Source organism: Myotis davidii, unplaced genomic scaffold (assembly GCF_000327345.1).
Source record: "Myotis davidii unplaced genomic scaffold, ASM32734v1 scaffold11, whole genome shotgun sequence".
Taxonomy (NCBI): Eukaryota; Metazoa; Chordata; class Mammalia; order Chiroptera; family Vespertilionidae; genus Myotis; species Myotis davidii.
The window spans coordinates 4641851-4664217 of record NW_006285791.1 but is presented as its reverse complement, the minus strand read 5'-3'; the positions used below and the strand labels follow the sequence as shown (position 1 = coordinate 4664217).

At 34.4% G+C, this 22367-nt stretch overlaps 1 protein-coding gene across 1 annotated transcript in view; it reads left to right on the top strand.

Moving 5' to 3' along the window:
- The window catches only part of CDH19 (cadherin 19), a 46796-nt gene extending 28126 nt beyond the window's left edge, over positions 1–18670 (top strand). The window contains exons 6-12 of the mRNA XM_006756814.2: positions 1960–2144; positions 2805–3058; positions 5485–5606; positions 11346–11467; positions 12771–12888; positions 14234–14485; positions 17326–18670. Of these exons, the coding sequence (XP_006756877.2) occupies positions 1960–2144; positions 2805–3058; positions 5485–5606; positions 11346–11467; positions 12771–12888; positions 14234–14485; positions 17326–17777 (1505 nt within the window). The 3' untranslated portion in view covers positions 17778–18670. The remainder of the gene's footprint in view (positions 1–1959; positions 2145–2804; positions 3059–5484; positions 5607–11345; positions 11468–12770; positions 12889–14233; positions 14486–17325) is intronic.
- The last annotated feature ends 3697 nt before the right edge of the window (positions 18671–22367 follow it).

Sequence of the window (22367 nt, the reverse complement as noted above, 5' to 3'; positions counted from 1 at the left end):
AACTAACCTATCCATCTCCACACACTGTGGATGTGCATGTGTGTGTGTGTGTGTGTGTGTATGTGTGTGTGTGTGTGTGTTGAGAAAAACAGAGATATATACTCTCCTATAAAATTTCTGCTACCAAATACAGTATAATCACCATGATCTACATTTCTAAAGCTCATTTCTAGATTTTTAAAATTTATCCATCCTACATCATTGCAACTTTTCACCCTTTGTGCTACATTTTATGAGTCAATAAAAAGCTCCTTTTCAGATGGAAGGTAGGCAATGGAGTAGCAGTTGGTGACCTTCATCTCCTCATTATGAATTGTATCGTGTTGTGATTCTCTCCACAACATGAATATGCCCTAAAGGCAAGAAGATAATGTCTAAGTAAATCTGAAATGCTGAGAACTTTATAAAATAATTGGCATATAATACATATAGAGAAATGGTAGCTGAATTCATTGAATAAATCTGGTCTACATTTTATTCATGTAAAGGTGAAAAAGCTAGTTTAAGACTAGAAGGAAGAGAGCTCTCAATGAAGCATGGCGAGAAGTCTTCCAAACTTCAGCTGCTTTTTTAGTTTTTTAAACCAGTATTTATCAGTTATTAAAAAACTAAAATACTCATTTTAAATCCTCTTAGTTACCCAGAATCCTAATGCACAATGACAGTTTAGTAACTTCAATTGAATGTGAGTGTGGAGGACATGATTCTAATACCATAAAGTTACCTCATCCTTCAAAATGATTTCCCTATTCCCGTCCCACAGCATAATCATTTGAAAAATGTATGTATTGACTGTTCTTACAAAAAAGAAGCATGCTGGCCTCCTTACTCTTGTTCAAGCTACTTTTCTTTATTGCCATCTATTGCACTTCTTATAAACATTTTTTGTCCAAAATATTTTTTGAAAGTATGGAAAACAGCACAAAGTGTTGAATTATCAAATTGTTAAAGCATATGCTTTCAGGTTTAGGGCAGTGTCACTCTGTTCCCAGATTAATTTGTTGGCAATTTTTAATTTGTGCAATCAAATAAACAATTCTTTTCATTTTCCCACAACAAAACAAAAACTGCAGTATAATTAAACTGTTATTTCCTTACACAGTAAGATATTAGCAACTTTTAAGTAACATTCCCGTCGCTTAAAAAATAAAGGAACGTATTACAAGGTGACATGTGAAGTGACTTACTTTATGCTTCTAAGAAGATCAAGAGTCCCTTTAAATAAAATGACATTGCATGGGTTATTTTTTAAAAATTCTTTAGAATATTAACATATATGATTATTTCCTACATTTAAGCATATATTACAAATAATAATATATGAATTGCTAGTTCGTTTCCAGTTTTATACAAGATTCTTCTGCCAAATGAGGAAAAGAGCTAGTTATTTCTATTTGTTGTCTCTGCATTTCAGGTACAATTGTCATTATTTTGTTATGCTAAAGCAGTAGGGTCATCTAATTTAAACACAGATTTTCCACTATATCCACTTTCCAAATTTTAAGGATCCAACTTTCTTTTTAACTTCCAGTATGTTTAATGGAATCTAGGCTCAACATCTTCAAATCAAACAATCATACTTAGAACTCAACTATTTTCTTTTAGTCTCTCCCATCTTTAATTCATGCTTACGTTTATTGGTAACTTTAGGTATCAGAATGCTTGAGTGAAATTGAAAAGCTCTTTTTATCAAATTTAATTTGGGATGGTTGAAGGGTACAATAAAAAATAAATCCATGAATATTGAGAATGTATTTATATGAATAGAAGTTTGAAAGTTATATGTACTGGTAATAGAACTTCCTAAGATATATTTAAGGGATTATAATATATGCTCAATTATATTATTAAGGAAATGTTCAGATTATAAAAATGCAAGGTGGAAAAGTGTTCATGGGATTTTCTACAATTGGGAGAGTCTTATGTTAATACAAAGTATCTTGAATTTTGTTTTTGAAGGCTTATACCGCATGAATGTCTCCGAATCTGCACCCATTGGTACTTCTGTAGGAACAATCATGGCACATGATAGGGACATAGGAAAGAATGCAGAAATGGATTACAGCATTGAAAATGATGAATCACAAACATTCGACATCATTACTAATAATGAGACCCAAGAAGGCATTGTTATATTGAAAAAGGTAAATATATTAAAATTATTTGCTTTGCAGAATAATGCAAAATCAAATCAGAAAAACACATGATTATTTTGTATAAGCAGTTAGCTTTGCTTTATTAAGTAATTGAAATGATAACCTTTGCTTTCTGATTTAGAAAGAAAAGGTATTTAGAGATGAGATTTACTTATTACAGAGTTTCTATTTATATGTAGAGCATATTTCAGAATTTCAGCTAGAGGACAAACCCTTTGAAAAGATCTTAAAATACAGGAAAATAATTCTTAATTTTATAAGATACTTTTGCCCAGAAAAGTGTAATTTTAACCTAAATTTAAAAAATATAGTTATTATCCCAAAACATTTTGTAATAGATAAAAATAACAAAGTACAAGTAGGAGATTGCTGTGCCACTGCTCAATAATAACATCAGAGGGATCCAGTAGATAAAAAGTAAAAACAATATGTAGATCATGAATCATAGACACCTACATCATCTTATTAATCAATGTCACCCCAATAAATTTAATAAAAAGGAAACATTTAAAAAAGAAGAATCTAAGGGAGTGAAAAAGTGAAACCTAACTACAACTGAGATAATGTAACAACAAAAACTTGCTTTTGCTAAGTAATGTGGTGGGTTACTGAAGCCATTTCTTTTATGTACACTGTATTTCTTTGTAGAAAGTGGATTATGAGCAACAGACCTACTATAATATTAGAGCAAAAGTTAAAAACAGCCATGTTGATGAGCAGCTCAAGAAGTATCACACTGTGGCTTCCACCACTTTTATTAGGGTCCGGGTGGAAGATGAAGATGAACCTCCTGTCTTCCTCCTTCCGTATTACATATTTGAGATCTTTGAAGGAAGCCCACAGGGATCGTCGGTGGGTGTGGTCTCTGCCATAGACCCAGATGACAACAGAAGTCCTATCAGGTATGTCTGGAAGGCCAACCTTGCAGTAATGAATGAATGAACACAGATTGGCTTAAATATAAGATGTGAATGTAACAAGGATATGTCTATATTTCTCTGCATAGTACTTATCAAATTTAGCAACAATTTAGATAATTTATAATAGGTGACCTCATTATTGGTTAAAAAGCAGTAAAATAAGCAATTGCAAACATGCAAGAAATAGGCAGTCACCATCTAAAATTGGATGCAACCAACTCCATTAAGTGGGGTAAGGAGGTGAGGGTGCTCAATCAAAGAAGAAACAATGTTGATCCAAATGTGGTGTATTTAAATATTGTTTAAATAAAATAATATTCAAAAATGTATTTAATCTGGTCTTATGCCTGAGTTGTATCTCGTATATATTAGAATGAAGAGTCCATAAAAGGACATTTGAAGTGAACCAAAGATTAATTTTCTAAGCATCAAAACTCTACTGTTGAAGCTTTTTAGCCCAGGCATTTTATGAAATATACTAGAGGCCCACTGCACGAGATTCATGCATGGGTAGGGTCCCTAGGCCTGGCCAGAGATCAGGGCTGATTGGGGCCTTCCGGCTGCCAGCCAGGGCCTTCCTTCATTTCGCGCTAGCCCCAGGTGGTCAGCACACGTCATAGTGAGCAATCGAACTTCTGGTCTCCCAGCCAAACTCCCGAGAGGACACTTTGCATATTAGCCTTATAGATTGCAGACGTGTGCTCTTTCTTAAATCTGTTTATTGATTGTTACTTAAAATGTTAATCTTGACTCAGGATCATAATTTTTAAAAACTTTAATTTTGAAATAATCACTAACATTTGATTGGTTTTATTTCAAATGGTGTATTGTAGAAAAGGATATTTTAGATGTTTAAAACAATGTAGTAACTGTTAAACTAATGTTTCATTAGTCAACAAATCTCTTAAGTAGGAAATGTGACCATCTGTGGGTCTGTAAGTAAATTGATTATAAAGGTTTAAAAGTGAATAGAGTTAAAACTGAATTCCTCTAAAGCTTAGTTCTCTGTAATTCCGATTCTAATTCTTCTTGGAACACCAAGCTAAAAATTACTGATATTTTTAGAGACCTATCAATTCAAGATTAAAATGTTCTGATCTTTGCCACATGATTTTTGGCAAAGTTTATTGATGTTTCATCAGAGTCATCTGGAATATCTGTGCAATGAGAAGCCATCACCAAACCCTAGTCATTACTCTTTTTTTAATTTTTATTATTAATCATTTGCAGGCAGGTAAACTTTTGCTGAGTACTTCAAAGATTTCTTTCATTGTGGATTTGGAGATCAATTTCCAGGCTTTTGCATGAGAGAATTTTATGATCTGTCTTCTTTCCATGTATGATCTAATAGCACATTAGATCTACTAACCTTACTCCTGGGATATCTATACCTATCTATATGTATATATGTATATATATGTATATATATGTATATATATGTAGAAAGAGAAAGAGAGAGAGAGAGAGAGAATAATATTATCTCACTTGTGTGGTATTCCTGCCAAACTATAATCTGACAGTAATCATAAGGGAAGGCAGACAAGTCCAAAAATGTTGTAATCTGGGTGCAGAATTCCTGGGTATCCTTTGAACTTTATTCTAATGGAAGGCTGAAGGTATGGATATAAGTTTATCATTTTCTAATGGCTATTCCTATAATACTAGCACCATTTATTATTAAAAACCTAGTTTAACTTTCCACAGAGATTTGATATGCCACTTTCATCATATCATGAATTTTAAAAGTTGGTTTACAGTTGTGAATATGCAAAAGTTTATTCTTTTATTATAATTTATTAAGTATTATATTACTTTCCATATGGACAACCATCAATCTACTTTTGCCCATCCCTATATATATGCTTTATTTATTAAATATTATCAAATTGTTTTATTTCAGCAAACAAAAACAAGCAATTTCCCATAGGTCTCCTATCAAGTAATTATAATGTGATGCTCAGATTTAACAAGCAATTATGTGGTGTTGGAAAGGGACTCAGAACAGTCTAGGCTGAGAATATGTTTTATCTTGCTTTAAACTTTTTAAAAAGAGGTTCAAAAATTAATTTTTATTCCCATTTTATTCCCATTTTTCACATTCTCTTCTTTCTCTTTATAAATGCAATTTGCCATTTTGTTTTAAACAAGTCACTCATTTATTAAAATTCTCTCTTAGAAATGAGTGTGAGTTTAGATTGAGCATACATCAATTTAAGTGTTTTAGTGTTTTCCCCCCAATTTCCTTTGAGTTGAATCTTAAATATATAAATACACCTTTCTGAAACTGGTCTGAACTTAATTATCTATGTGGGCATGCCTTAACAATTTGTCTTGTTGCTTTTAAAGAGATGTTATGTATCACTGTTATACAGAGTAAATAAAATTGAGGAACACTTTATTTGGTTCAGGTATTCTATTACCAAAAGCAACACGTTCCAAATTGATGACAATGGCACCATCATCACAACTTACCCTCTTGACAGAGAGATGAGTGCTTGGTGCAACCTCAGCATTACAGCCAGAGAACTATGTAAGTACTCATTTGAGAACCATACTTTTTAAACCATTCAATAACTTCTGAACATAGCGACAAAAACCAGTTTAAAATGTTACTGGGAATAAAGTTTAGTGATATTTTGTATGTCAATGCATACATGTATATTTTTATTATTTTCAATTAACAATGTCTGCTCATTCCTATTATAGCTTTTAACTCATTTCACAATTTAAGTTCAGTAATAATGTAAACAAACTTCCTGAATCGTGGAAAACAGGGCATCCCATAAAAAGTGCTATAAAAAACCCTGTTGTATGTGTCCAGTGCCTAAAGCTTGCAACACAACAGGTCTGTTGATTGTAGGAAAGAGATGTTGCCTTGCAACATTTTGTTTTATCAGCAAATGAAGTTCACTGTGCTTAGTCTGGTTCCTGGAAAACTTCCCAAGTGAAGCAACAAGTATTTCTCAGCATGCCAGCTAAGTGAATAAAAATACTAATTACTTTAAAATGAAGCTGTGACGATATATGTATGTTTTATGTAGTCATGTCAGAGGTTTAATTTGAACTTAATTTTAAACAGATTTTTTTCAGAAACAAAGAATACAATATTTAAATGAATTGCTTACTAATTTTTCTTAAATTTATTTTTGCCTGCAATACTTTTTCTAGTTTATTTAAGCAAAAAGTTATTCTATGGTGATATATTATATGTTTAATCCATTAAAAGATGAGCCTTAAATTTTGAGTCATTCTATCTTGAAATCTCTAGAAATACTTTTTAAATATGTTAATGTCATATTCTATCCATTCATCATGATTATAAAACAATAGACAAGAGTCTTAAAATAATTCTTAATGGTTTATGTATTTCATTAAAGCCATGAGTTTTTCAAAATCTCATCCCAACACAGCAAGAGAGGTCTACAACAGTGGAATAGAGGGAAAACAGTCATTGGTCAGTCTTATGATTGACCAGAATGTGATGTCCCTTAAAGGAAATCCACTAATTGCCAAGACAGAAAGATTCCTAACCCTTTATACACCCAGGCAGATATAGCCCATTGCAAGCAAGTTCTCAATATAAACAATTAGGAGGACTTCTCATCAGGGGTCACACATAGTTATTTAAAATTCACTAAGTAGTTAGAGTGACCATCTGTGTTAGCTAATTTACTTTATCCAAATGAAAATTAAGCTTCTCATTCCTGTATGACAAGAGGTAGTTTGCAACTTGGGTCAAGGCCTTTGCTAAACTTTGCCTCCTACCCAGAAACTGGAAGGAAGCAGTGCTTCCTGCTTGATGATTACATTCCAACGAGTTGGCTCCCAATATTTGAGAAATACCAACCTGGATTGGAAAGTTGGCAAGAGGTTTCTTTAACTTTTATTTTATGTATGTATGTATGTATGTATGTATGCATGCATGCAAGTATGTTTAATCTTCACCAAGGATATTTTTTTCCATTATTTTTAGAGAGATTGAAAGGAGGGGGAGAGATACTGAGAGAGAAACATTGATGTGAGAGAGAGTTGCCTTCTAGTTGCCTTTCGCATGCACCCGGAGCCTGCAACCCACGTATGTGCCCTTGCCTGGAATTGAACCTGGGGCACTTAAGTAATCAGGCTGATGTTTTATTTACTGAGTCATACCAGCTATGGCTCTTTAACTTTTAAAGGCTTACATATATTTTAAAGAAGCAGAGACATTGTAATTATAAGTTTTCTAGGATAAATGTTCTATGAGGAAGGAGGGACAGTCTTTTCCCTTATTTTCAAAAGAGAAAATTGTCTTCTTTAAAAAAAATTGTCTTTGCATCTTTCTGATGATTGGTGACTTTGAGCTTTTTTTTTCATATGACTATTGGCCATCTGTACGTCCTCTTTGGAGAAGTGTCTATTTATGTCCTTTGTCCATTTTAAATCAGACTATTTGTCTTCCTTTTGTTGAGTTGTATGAGGTCTTTATATATTTTGGAAATTAACACCCTGTCCTATGCCTCATTGATAATTATGTTCTCCTGTACAGTGGGTTCCCTTTGCATTTTGAGGGATGGTTGCTTTTGCATTGGCTACCATCAATAAACCAACAAGTATTGGCAAAGATTTGGAGAAATGGGAACCCTAGTACATTGCTGGTGGAAGAATAGTATGGAGAATAGTATGGAGTTTCCTCAAAAAATTAAAAACAAAACTGACATTTCATAGTGATCCCACTTTTAGTAATATATCTTAAGAACCCTGAAACACCAATCAGAAAGAATATATGCACCCCTATGTTCATAGCAGTGCTACTTACAATATCTAAGAAATAGCCTCAAGTGCCCATCAGTAGGTAAGTGGATAAAAAAGCTATGGTACATTTATACAATGGAATACTATGCAGTTATAAAAAAAAATAAAGATTTCTTACCCTTTGAGACAGCATGGAGGGGCCTGGAGAGTATTATGCTAAGCAAAACAAGCCAATCAGAGAAAGACAAGTATCACATGATCTCGCTCATATGTGGAATCTGAAGAACAAAATAAACCGAGGAACATAATAGTTCCAGAGGCATGGAAGCATGCACCAAACAGACTGATGGAGCTCAAAGGGAAGGGAGGAGAGGGGGTGAGCAGAGTTTAACCAAAAAAGTATCTGCGTATATGCATAATCTATGGACACAGACAATAGTGAGATGAAGGCCTGGGGTGTGTCAGGAACCGGATGGAGGGAGGCAATGGAGGAAAAATGGGAGACATCTGTAATATTCTCAACAATAAAGATAAAAAATGTCTGCATTGAAATTAAACTTTTAAATATAATGCTTTTCCATGAACAAATGAGCATGTAAGTTATATATAGAAACATTGAGAAACAAAGGAACCTTACTCCTCCTAATCTTTAGTTTATGTACCTTTTCCACAGCATTTTTAAATAAAAAGAGGAAAGATTTAAAATAAAGTTATACAAATATAGAACATATTATGCTGCAACTTGCATTTCACAAAATATCATGTACATCACTTCTGGTTAGTATATAAATAACATAATATTTGATATTTATTGCTTCTTTATATGCTAAGCGATCTTATAAATGCTTTATATGCATTAATTTATTTAATACTTATTAAATAAATAAAGTTCTGTTAGTAGTTACTACTATCATTTGCATTTTACTGAGAAACGACTGAAATAAACAGTATTTAAATATTTTTTTCAAGTTGAGAACCAAGATTAAAATCCATTTTAAAGCTCATTATATTAATATATTTGTTACATTGACTCTTTCATTTTTAATAAGCACACAGAATTCCATAGTACGGTTATAACTTATTTTGCCAATTCCCTTTTGATATACATTTAGATTATTTTGTTATTTCAGTGTGATGCAAACAATTCTGGAATAAATTAATTGAATCTTATATTCTTATATACTGTTGCTGAGGCAGGATAGTAAGAAGCTAGAAAAATTCCTTGGCAAGTGGAATGGGGAAACTAAGACAGGTAGTTTACAGTGGTTCTCAACCTTCCTAATGCCGCGACCCTTTAATACAGTTCCTCATGTTGTGGTGACCCCTAACCATAAAATTATTTTCATTGCTACTTCATAACTGTAATTTTGCTACTGTTATGAATCGTAATGTAAATATCTGATATGTGGGATGTATTTTCATTGTTTGTGACCCACAGGTTGAGAACCGCTGTGAGGCTGAGTAATTTACAGCCAGATAATAAGTCACAAGCTTTTATCTTCCCTAATCAAGGACACAGGAGCAAATGGTTTACACATTCCAGACCCTGGTGGGGCAACACTGTCGCATCTGGTCCCTCTTTGGTGACATTCTTTGAAGGTGAAACTAACCAGAGAATGACCATGATCCCTCTATATGCTCATCTGGATGAATCAGCATATTAAAAGACACAACTGGAAAGTCATGAGTATTTTATTTAGATTCTCCCCTAAGAACTCCCATAAAATTCCCACCTTTAAAAAACAGATAAAAACTCTTAGGACAAAGAACCCAGTGCACGCTCTCTCCCTTGAGCATACCCATGCCTTCCTCCCCCCACTCCTTCTTTCCTCCTTTGCTTTGTTTCTCCTAAGCAGTAAAGGTTCCCAGGAGAACTGCAACCAGGGAAGCAGTGGGCAGCAGCAGCTTGTCCTGGACTAACCCCTTGAAGCTGTCTCTAAGGGCACTGCTTTTGCCTCTGTAGCTTGTTTTTCCCGAATCCATGCAGCCCGGCTGGGTCACTTCTTCTGCCCTTTTGACTTTCTTTCTAAAGGGCCAACGCAGTCACGTCTAGGCTAGTCTAGACTCCCTCCCTTTCCAAAGGGCCAAGGCAGCTCTGCCTAGGTTCACTCCTATTGCTGGGATCTTGCCTCTTCTATCGTAAGCCCTTTCTTAATTTCAGTGTCCCCAGCTTTAATGAAAGCACTCTCAAAATCACTCATGTCCTGCATGAAGTCAAGGACCCACACATTCCAGATCGAACTTAGGTAGACCCACCTTGGTCCCAGTCCCTTTCCGGTGACAGTGCCCAAGCTAATTATGTGTCATTTAACTTTCACTATCTATTGCCAGATTACATTCTAGAACATGTGTACATCCCATTATTTCTCAGTACTGCCCCCCATCACTGGGTCTGTTTTGCACATTTAACATAAATTACATGGACCAAATAATCATTCTCCTTACTTCTGGTGAGCAAAAATCTTTGTGAATACTGTTATTAGAGAGCAGCATCTCTTTAACTGTGGGCTCTTTTTCCTCTTAGGACATCTGACAATGTCTGAGGACAGTTTTAATTATCACAACCAATGTAGGGATCATGACTAGCATTTAATAGAAACTAAAAAATGAAGCTATGCATCCTACAATGTACAGATAACCCCGCAAAACAAATAATTATCTAGTCTAAAATATCAATAGTGATGAGGTTAAGAAACTTTGGTATGAATCATTTGAATTTTCTCATCTGTGAATTTGTGGTTTGGGAATGAATTGTCTTTTTCATATCATTTGTCAGGATTTGAAAATGTGAGGTGTTAATATTTCATTTTGTGATGCAAACACCTTTTCTGATCATTGTTGTTTGGTTGTTGTTTTGGCTTTTTTTACATTTCTTTTGCCATTAAATAATTTTTTAACCATATCTTCCCAGTCTTTCATGGTTTCTGTATTTCTTGGCTCACTTAAGAAAATCCTCCCAACTCAATGTATGCATCCTTAGATATTATGTTAATTATCTTATTTTACCATGTATTTAGATTATATTTCATGTCCTGTTTTTGTTTTTGAAACTATACTGAATGATGCTCTTCATTGAGAGTACTGGATGCTGGCTTCTTACCTGCCTTTTCTACTTCAGCTATGAGCTTAGGCAAGTCAATTATCTACAATGTATAAAATTAAACATTTTCTCAATGATTTTATCAGTAGAGCTGGGGGAAGGATAATAACACATATTCATCATGATTAGATGAATTGATACAAATATTTTAAAAACTTCCTGGGTTTTAGGAAGATGTTTATATAACTATCTTCTCTATTACTTGTTCTCATCAGCTCCTACATCTATGGCAGGTACAAGGCACTTGATAAATATTGGTTGAGTTAAATATCTTGATAACCTTCTTTTCCACTCTGTGTTATTGATAAATATATGAATGATATAGGCAGCCTGTGTTTAGATAGTTTTTATTCAAATGAAATAATAACATACCATTTTTTTTAAAAAAAAATTGCCCCCTAAAGACAGCATTATCTATTTGTATTCTGTTTGTTGTAGATAATGAAGAACAGATTTCTGAAGTCCCTGTGTATGTACAGGTTCTTGATATTAATGATCATGCTCCTGAGTTCCCTGAATTTTATAAGATTTACGTTTGTGAAAATGCAAGCTCTGGTCAGGTAGGAACTCATAATAAATTGCGGACATATTAATCACATGCTTTTATGTTGTGGGTTCTGTATAACTTAAGTTTCTTTTTAAAAGTGTCACACTTTGACAGTGTTTCTCTGCAATGCTGAGTGTAACAGACATCTTATAACTCATTCAGAATCTCTTAAGAAGGAAATGGGTCCCATGTGAAAAACTTGTAATGCACAACACTAGTCTTAACTATCACTGCTAATATTAATAAAATTACTTTTAACAAAGCCCAATTCTGCCCATGTACTCATCTAATTGTATTTAAATTTACTAAATCCTTATAAGACAGGAATTTTAGAGTACAGGTTGTATCATTCTTTTCAAATGACTCACAAAAAAAGAAGACATAATTAAACACCTACCTGCACACATAAAATCAAACACAACAAAGTTATTAAGCATATGGCTGTAAATATCAGATGTAAATTATAATTAAAAGTAATTTCTGAAAATATTAAAAGGTAATAACTCAGAAATTGTGTGTTCAAGAGTATAAACACACTGTTAATTTATAGAATGAACTTTTGATTTCCAGAATTAATCACAATCTCACTATCTGACCCTGAGCATATCTTTTTATTTCTTTTTTGACAATAAGGAGCCACTTGACTGACACATCCCTGTCTAAAGAAAATAATAAATTGAGATCTGATTTGCTCATAGCTGCATTACTTCACTTCTTATGATGCAAGAGAGAGGAACTTATCCGAGGTGGAACACTTTTCCTATAATCTTTATGGGTCAAAGGAAAGCATGTACATTGTCCCTAAGCTTTAAATGCACTATTTCCTGAAATAAATTTAAACAAACTCATTACTTTAGCAAATACTTTAGGAAGACAATAACTTCTCCACAGTTACGCTCTCAGTATAAGCAGGGAATGTATAATTGCAGCAAATCATAATGGCTGGCATTCAGATGGGGAAGGGAGAAGGAGAGAAGGAAGGGAGACATCTAGGCTGGAAGAATGGGAGGGAGTCTTGACATAGAGCTACAGTGCTTTGAGATCTTCTAACAAACTTAGCTTATGGAAACCATCTGGCCCATCAACAAAAATATATTCATTATGTGATAGCAAAACACTGTTTTGATCAGGGCAAGCAAAGATATTTTTAAGCTGAGAAAATATGTTAATATCTCTATCCGTTTGATAGTTATCCTCTGCAATGTTCATAAAGATTTTGGTAAAGCGATTTTAATAAAAAAATCTAATAACAACAATGACAGTGATCTTTTTCCTGAATAAAAAACACAATAAAACAAAACGTTTTTTCCCCCTAGGTGATTCAGACCATCAGTGCAGTGGATAAAGATGACTCCATAGAAAGTCCAAATTTTTATTTTAATTTATCTGTGGAAGACACAAAGAACTCTAAATTTACAATCATAGATAATCAAGGTAATTACATTCATTCTTGATGGCTTTTGACCCATTTTCCTAGCATTGTGGTTTATTTTAAGCAAACTTACAGCATTGCTTTTTATACTTTAACTGCATACTGATCATGTTGAGACATAGAGCTAGAAGTGGAAATGAAAATGGGAAAGAAAACCCAAAGTCAAGTTCTGAAAATACTATCTCCATTTTCTACTGGATTTCTTGAAATTAGAGGCACTTTTTCAAGTCATGAGTGTCTATAAATCCTTAAAAAGTTTGAATAGCTTTGCAAATATAACTGCAGTTCTGACAGAATGGTTCCTTTCATGTCATCAGGTAACTCAAATTTCAATCTATGCCTGGGGATCAGAGTGATAGATACTTAACTTGTACTCATGTTAGCTCGATTAATTCAAAGATATTTGGTGCCATTAATTCTGGCTATAACTATATAAAATAGGTTTAATATTATTCTTTTTCCTTCAAAATGAAATGATTATATCAATCTAAGAACAAAATGTTCTAAAAGATTTCATGTGGAGAGATAAAATTTCCTTTCCTTCCATATAGAAGTGACTAACTTTATAGAGTCACTCTGTTATTTTTTTTTCTTTAACTTCAGTAAAACATTTTTATCATCCTATGGATTTCTGTTTTAATTCTCCTTTATATCCCAAAGATATGAACCATAGTCTTTATTATTCAAGAATCTATAACCAATAGCAGCAGCTGTTCTTCCAGAAAACAGAGGTTAATCTTTAATCTTGGGGATCTTTTGTTAGAAGAATAAATGCAGACATGTTATCTCCTTTTAGTCCTGGTCAAATTCCCCAGTGAAGGGAGCTCAAATGAACTTAGGATAGAAAGCCCAAATATCAACATAAGAAATAATAACATGTACTGGGGCAAAATATGGATATTGAAACAAAGAAAATAATTGATTTGGTTTAATGTTTGTGATTACAAATACACTATATATTGGAAAAAATGTAAATTACATCACATTATTTCTCTCTGGTAACTAGAATCAAAAGGGTTTTATAGACTTCAAGAGCAAGATGGAGAATTTGTTTTAAAAATATTATTTGAGAATAATTATAAGTAGGCATACATTTCAAAAGACTTTCATTTGTTTAAGTTTTATAGATTACCTTATAAAGTTTGTCTGATTGCTACAGAAAATATTTTTTGGGGAGATGGAAATACAAAAAACAACAGAAAGGAAAATGCATATTATATAGGTGTAATAAATTGAACTGAAGAAAAGTTATTTAGATATTTCTATCCTATTGCCTCTAGTACATATGCCTGGTATGAATTTTTTATGTATTGTTGAAAAAATTATGCGCGTGGATTTTTGTTTTAGATAACACAGCTGTAATTTTGACTAATAGAACTGGTTTCAGCCTTCAAGAAGAGCCTGTCTTCTACATATCCATCTTAATTGCCGACAATGGTATCCCAGCCCTTACAAGTACAAACACCCTTACCATCCAAGTCTGTGACTGTGGTGACAGTGGCAGAATAGAGATCTGCCACAGTAAAGATATGCTACTCATGGAACCCAGGACAGAGATCATGACTGCTGTTCTGATATGCGCTGTGATAATAATACTTGGTAAGTAGTGCTTAACTGAACATATCTTCATTTATTGAAGATAACATAAATATAGAAAATAGATAATTTTTATTATAATGATAGCAATATAACGTGGCTTTGTGTCTGTGCACATATTTAATTTCTCTTTAAGAGAAATTAATTTAAGAATTATAATGTATTATAATTCTTAAATCAAGTGAGGTACATTTTAAAAATGATAAATATTCACTTCAAGCTGAAAATCAAGAATTCTTGAATTATATGAGTATGTATGTATTTGCTCATTTGTTTAGGAATGTTTTTGACACACACACACACACATTGCAACATACGTAGTTATGTAAAAACTAGAGGCCTGGTGCACAAAAATTTGTGCACTCGGGGCGGGGGGTGGGGGGGCTGGTCCCTCTGCCTGGCCTATGCCCTCTTGCAGTCTGGGACCCCTCAGAGGATGTCCACCTGTTGGCTTAGGCCCGCTCCCTGGGGGATTGGGCCTGAGCTGGCAGTCAGACATCTCTCTGGCAGCCCGGGAGCCCTCAGGGGATGTTCACTTGCCAGCAGGGAGAAGACCTAAGCTACAGTCGCACATCCTTAATGCTGCTGAAGAGGCAGGAGAGGCGCTCGCCACCACTGCTTTGCTGGCAGCCATCAGCCTGGCTTGTGGCTGAGCAGAGCTCCCCCTGTGGGAGTGCACTGACCACTAGGGGGCAGCTCCTGCATTGAGCATCTGCCCCCTGGTGGTCAGTGTGTGTCATAGTGACCAGTCATTCCCAGTCGTTCTGCTGTTAAGGTCAATTTGCATATTACCCTTTTATTATATAGATTAGTAGCAATAATGATGTGCTAAACACAAAAGAAATTGCTGTCAGATAACTCCATTATTTCTTGTTGTTGTTGTTATTATTGTTTTATGTAGTCAGGCTTTCAAGACAACAACTGATTCATTTAGCATAAGTTTTTACATAATCTACCAGTATCTATAGTCTAAATCCCTTTCCTCCATACCGCATAACTATACATTAAAACAACACAACCTTCCTAAGTCTTGAAAGCAATTATAACAGCCACTGTTCCAAACTTATGGCTCAACTGACATAAAATATGTTTCAGGACTTGCTTTGCCTTTGCTCGCCTCAACTTTCTCAAGGCTTCAGAACCCATGCTATCCTCTCTTACCATCCGACATTCTCTTATACGTAGCTTCAGTGTTTCCTGTTATGTTTAATGATCCTGGATCATAAAAATGAATTTAGAGCTACATAGCTAGACATCAGAATCAAGAAGCAGTTAAAACAGTGTAGTTTTGGCAAGTACTGAATTATTAGACCTAAACCAAGTCTTGAAGTTCTGCAGGTAAACCAAGGGCAGCTGCACAGGCATAATATTTAGAGGAAGGAAAGTGGGGTCCACCAATGGTAGTTTCCTCTGAGTGCTTCATGAGGACTGTCTCCAGTTCATAACTTTAGAAATTATTTACTAGACTCCTTTCAATTTCAACTGTATATCTCAATTGAGAGGTTTTGTTTGTTTGGTTGGTTGGTTTAGGGTTTTTTTTAATTCTCACCCAAGGATATCGTTTCATTGATTTGAAGGGAGAGAGAGAGAGAGCGAGAGAGAGAGAGAGAGCGAGAAAGAGAGAGATGAGAGCTAAATGGATTTGTTGCCCCCTATGCTCTTGAACTAGGGGTCGGGCTCTCAATCTAGGTATGTGACTTGACCAGGAACCAAACCCCAAATCTTTTGATGTACAGGATGATGTGCCAACCAACTGAGCCACCTGGCCAGGGATCAGGCGAGTTTTAAAGTGCAGTACCTAAATTTAAACATGATGACCTTATTTGAGTCAAGAGCAGTGTTTCAATATTTTAAATGTAAGTTTTATATAAATATCACCTAATGTATTTATCTCTGTGATAATGTTAATGGTATTGCTTCAATTTTTGTTCTAGCTCTATCTATGGAATTCTGAACAGCCACATAAGATCCAACATTGAGTAAGAATTGGTTACACACACACACACACACACACACATTTCCTTTAAAATCTAGAGTGTACTGAAATCGTTCCATTTCTACATGTTATTAAAATTACCTTATTAATAAATATTGATAGTGGATATACCAGTGTTATGATTAAAAGACGTGATAGTTTAGAATTTCTAAAATTAATGTGGTATCACAAATTGCAGATTCTGAACCAACTATCTGATTTGAGTGCCAGCTTTCTGTTTCCTTGATGTGTGACTGAGTGTGTTATGGAACATCCCCAGGCTTCCATTTCCTCAACTTTAATAGGGAATTAAGAATAACATATGGGTCTCACAATTAAATTAGTGAACAGATTAAAAGCTTTTAGAAAATTGCCCAGTGCACACTTTGTAGGCAGTAAATATTAACTTAGAAAATAATTATACCACCAAATTTGCCTCAATGGGGACTATCAAACTGGTCCATTTTGCTTAATTTCTATTAACCTGACTCTTTGGTTACTAAATGGACAAATGCAAATAGATGGGAAAGTGTTCTCATATTCTGCTTTGTTCTATTTCCAATATATAAGAAAAAAATAAAATTTTAGAGGTTTTAAATTGATCATCATCAAAAACATTTCACTATGTTTTCATGATGTTGTTCTACTCTAAATCATCAAACAGGAAGTTTGCTATCCATCCCATGTCTTTCTGCAAGCCCCTTTGGTAAATTTTCAACAACAAATATATCTTTTTTGTCTTAAGATAAAAAAATCAAATCTTATGTCTTGATCTTGTCACAAAAGCAAGGATTGTAAAGTTTATCATAATATGTCATGTTATGTTATGCTATATTGTGTTAATATTTTGGTATGCTTTGTTTGTCAGGGTTTATTTTTATGATCCTACATCTACAACAACGAAGAAAACAGACTCTATTTCCTGAGAAAAGTAAAGATTGCAGAGAGAATATATTCAAATATGATGATGGGGGGACAGGAGAAGAAGATACGGAGGCCTTTGCTGTTGGAGAGCTGAGATGCAGCACCTTCATGAGGGAACCTCGGACTCGGAAAACCAGATCTGCAGAGATTAGGAGCTTGTGCAGGATGTCATGGCAGCTTGGCCCAGATGATGCTGTAATCAAGGAATTCATCCTAGAAAAGCTAGAAGAAGCTAACACTGATACTTACGCTCATCCTTTGGACTCCCTCCAGACCTATGCCTTTGAGGGAACAGGGTCATTAGCTGGATCCCTGAGCTCCTTAGAGTCATCAGCCTCTGGTGAGAATGAAAATTTTGATTGCTTTCATGATTTGGAACTTCCCTTTCAAATATAAGTATGTATGTTTGGTTCTGCTATACAGTCAAATAATTAGGGCTTGGGGGTACAGGGGAGGGTTGGGTGTAAAAGGTGAAAGCATTAAGGGGGGAGGGCACAGACAACTGTATGATGATTACCAGGGGAAAAGGAGGGTGGGTGAGGTAGAATGGGGGATAAATGGTGGCAGAAAGAGTCTTGACTCTGGGTGGTAAGCGCATGATGCAGTGTGCAGATGATGTATTACACAACTATACAGCTGAAACCAGTATGGTTTTATTCACCAATGTCACCCCAATAAGTTTAATCAAAATAAAAGTTTTAAAATGCTAATGTGTTTTGAGGCAAACTGGGAGGCTCTTGGTAAAGAGTTGTAGGTTTCATTTCTCTGAGAGAAAAATAAGACCTGAGTTATAGTGTTTTCTGATTTCCTTGGAGCAAATACTCATGGTTATTTCATACTAGCCACATGTTGTCACTGAATAATGACAAGGAGAAAAATGCCAGTGCAAGGCACCTTAAGCACTGCGCTGGCATATTCTCCTAGCATTTCCCTCCCATACCATCCAATACAAATTCTCAACATTTTTGAATGTTTAATGTGGGAAAGGCACTAAACCTAGAGTATCTTAATATTATTTCATTTATGCATTTCTTAAATCTTACCAAGTAAGAGTAAAGTATACGTGTGTGTTAAGTTCCTGATACTATACACAGATAAACTTAAACACCTAGGAGAATCTGAGTAATCGTATGAAACTTGAAAAACTATTTCATTTACATAAATAAGCAAGTTTATTAAAAGGATTCTATGATTCATTCTAGTTTGATATTTTTAAATCTTTGTCAAGACCACATTTTAAAACTGATTTCACATTTACACAGCTAATCTGTATATGCTAATTAATCAAAGATATAGTATATATGTATTATTTTTGATATTACAGCTTTGTATATAAGTTTTATTTACTTTGTTTAAAAGTTTTACATAATTTGTTCTCCTGTGTAACCAAAATGCATCTTTATTATGTCACAATGCAATGACAGAGTATTTGTCAACATTTACTCATCATTAAATTTAAATGTTATAAAAATGGTGGAAAGTGTGAAATAATATAAGTAACTTTTTATTGCTACTAAAATGAGAGAAGCAAATAAGAGAACTGTGTTCAACCTTGAATTAATATTCATTCTCAGTATTATGATCAACTGCACCGAATCCTACCATGCACAGCAATAAAATTATCAACATTTCCTTTTTATTAAAAACTTAGAGTATAACTTTTTCTTTGATGTCTTTTTTATTATGGTGCAGTAGACCAATTCCAGCATGTCATAATTTTAAGAGTTTCATCATAAGGTTGATGAAACTTGGGGACTCAACAGGGTTGAGTCACACATATAGTCACCTGTTGGAAATGGCTAAAGGCATTTCCCCAAACCTGAATAGGAAACTGATTGTGACTGCCAGACAGTTAAAGGGCATCCTAATCTACATGTTATTGCCTCCTACTGGCCAAACACCTGAACAGCCGTAGGCTATTCTCCCATTCTGACAATGGACTCTGTACCCTTTGATGCCTTACCCATTGAAGTGTATTATCTCCACCTTGCCTCAGGGCAAATTGTGTTAATAAAAGCAAGGGTCCTAAACAAGGAGGGACTCTTCAGTTCCTTTAGCTGAAGGTCCTCTGACCCCCAACGCCTTTCAAAATTATAACTCATCTCCCGACTCTGTATTAGTCTCTGGATTTCTATGTCATCTGCACACAGCCTTTTCCAGATTCCTGAACCCTTCTTGATGCTGGGACATGAACCCCGGCATATTATGGAATATAGAATTAGGTGCAGTGGCTATTTTTATTGTAACTTTATGAAGAATAGATGCTAAGCTGGTACACATAAAGCTTTATGGTAACATTATATCATAAAATAAAACTTTTAATTTTAATCAACTTTTTAAGAATGATCCTTATTATTCTATTGAAATCAAGGTGGAATTCAAAATTCATAGTTTAAACAAAAATAAAGTAGTGAGAACAATGTTCTAAAATTGGTTTATATGTTCACTTTTAACTGATCTGAACGAAGTTGGGCATATATGTTTAAATAAAATATTTTGAATAATTTTGAGCTAAAGTTAGAGTAGTTGAATGGCTACAATATTTCCCCTCTGTAATTTGAGCTGTAAACATCCACACCATGTAAACAGCCACACCAATATCAATCAGATACTGTTATGTTGGTGACACAGATATCAACTTTACAAAAGCCTGAGAAAATCAGACTTGAAATATAATTTAGGAAGACATTGAAAGTAGACAAGAAAAAGTAGATAAGCTGTAGTAAATCCTTATGCATTCATATTATTATGTACTTAGGAGAGAGTAAGAATATTAAAAGAAAATTTTTAAAGAGTAAAAACTTGCAAATAAAAATTTATCAGTACAGATGATATTTGTATTTCTACCATATTATCATAAAATTTTAAAAAGTATAGCTAGGGAAATTTGTTTAAGTTATTGCAGGCAGGAATCTTCCCTGTCTTTAAAAATTAACACAATGTAATGATGGTTGAAGAACTTGAAATAATGATAAACAACAGATGAAGCAATCTATGGAAAATAGATTATTAGAAAATAGAAATAGTATGGTCTGGTGATGCAGAAGATCCTGTCATTGAAAGTCTTATAAAAAGTTCTCAATTTGGATGAACTCCTTATGAAAGTGCAATATATATATATATATATACACACACACACACACACACACACACACACACACCAGGTTTCACATTTGTGCTCAGGTGTATTAAACAGATGTGTTAAAATAAGCTCTGGTTTAGTTAATGATAGGATTGGCAATCATAGGGTACATGTAAGAGCACACCTGGCTGCATAGTTATTTTCTAGTCTAAAAAGTATCCTTTTGAACTGCATTAAAAATGCTTTCTGACTCGAGAAGCTGTAATATCCTAGATATTGTACTTGGCAATATCTCAATAACTATTTTAATCTTTTCCTAGTCACATCGGTGTTCCATACCAGTTATATCCTAATCTAAAGACCTGGCATTAAGATCTCATTTTTAATTTTAATAGGGGCTCCATCAATGCAGATATTTACAAAAACAGCACACCTCACATTAATCCCCAAGTGTTTCAATACCACCCTTAGTTAACTCACAGGATTAGTTGTGAATCTTAAATTACTAATGGTTGAGACAGAAAAATATCTAGTTGTTTATATAAATAAAAAAAGTTAGCAATAATAGATGTGCACAAGCTTGAGCCTCACAGAGCTGAGTTTGAATTAATTCACCTTTATCTGAAAAACTGAATTTTGTAAAAATGCCTAATCTTTCTAATCTGTGCCATGAGGTCCAGTCTCCCCTTTACCCAAGATTGTTGTGAAGAGTCAGTCAAACAAGCGGCACAAGCAGTAAACAACAGCGCCATCACCAGGGCTGATGCCGTTCTGTGGGAACAGGATGGGTCCCCAGGGCTTCAAAGCACATTTCAGATACAAATCGGTGTCCTGTCTGATCACCCTATCCTTGCTTTTGATCACAGTCTCTTAACCTGTCCAATCTCATCTAGGCCTGCATCAACCTGCCTTCACACATTTCTATTTCTTTCAGTAATAAACCTGGAAAGGGTGAAAACAAGAGAGAGAATAAATCTCTTAGCTACATATCTAAACACATTTTCAAAGGGCAAATGTTCTTAAGTGACCATATTCTCTTTCTCTTTTTACTCCACTTGGTGAAAAGCAGAGGGAATCTAAAATACTAAACTAATAATATTTTAGAAAAAATATTAAAACATAGTCAGGACAGATTAGCATTGAATCCTTACTATATTTCTAACCAGATCGTTAAAATGCCTGTAACTCTTTTTTAAATGTTTTATTGTAGACACTATTACGATGTCCTCCATCCCTCCCCTCTTTCCTCCCCTACACCCAGCTCCTCCGCCCCCCTCCCCCCCCAGGCCTTCACCACATTATTGTCTGTGTCCAGGGCTATGCAGATATGCACACATATTATTTGGTTAATCTCTTCCAGTCGCTTCCACCTGCCTCCCCCTTGAGATCTGTCCGTTTGTTTCATGTATCCAGGCCTCTGGACCTATTTTGTTCATCAGTTTATTTTGTTCGTTAGTTTGTTTTGGTCATTAAGTTCCTTGGTTCTGATCTGCAAAGGAAAGGTAGACAAGTCATCAACTTGATGATCTGTCCCAGCAGGGGGGTGCATTCCACTCACTTTTACTTAGATGGAAGCCTGGGTTCCACTACATCTTGAGCGAAGGCAAATGTTCACTACTATTAACTTAGAGGAAGAGAATATATTTGAATATGTACAAGAAAAAGTAAAGGTGACCCAGAAATGTATATCTCATTAAAATCCTACATTTCTTATAATGTCCAGTTTTCAAATTCCTGATTTGCAATGTTAGTAAAAATTAATAGATTTATTAAAATGTAGAGTTAACTAGAACTGAAATGTATAGAGAAATAACTAAAACAAAAGTGAATCATCTTAGTGTGTATAACCTTCCAGATTACAGAAGGGTTTTCTGCCCTTGTAAATCATTTGTTAGTTTATAATA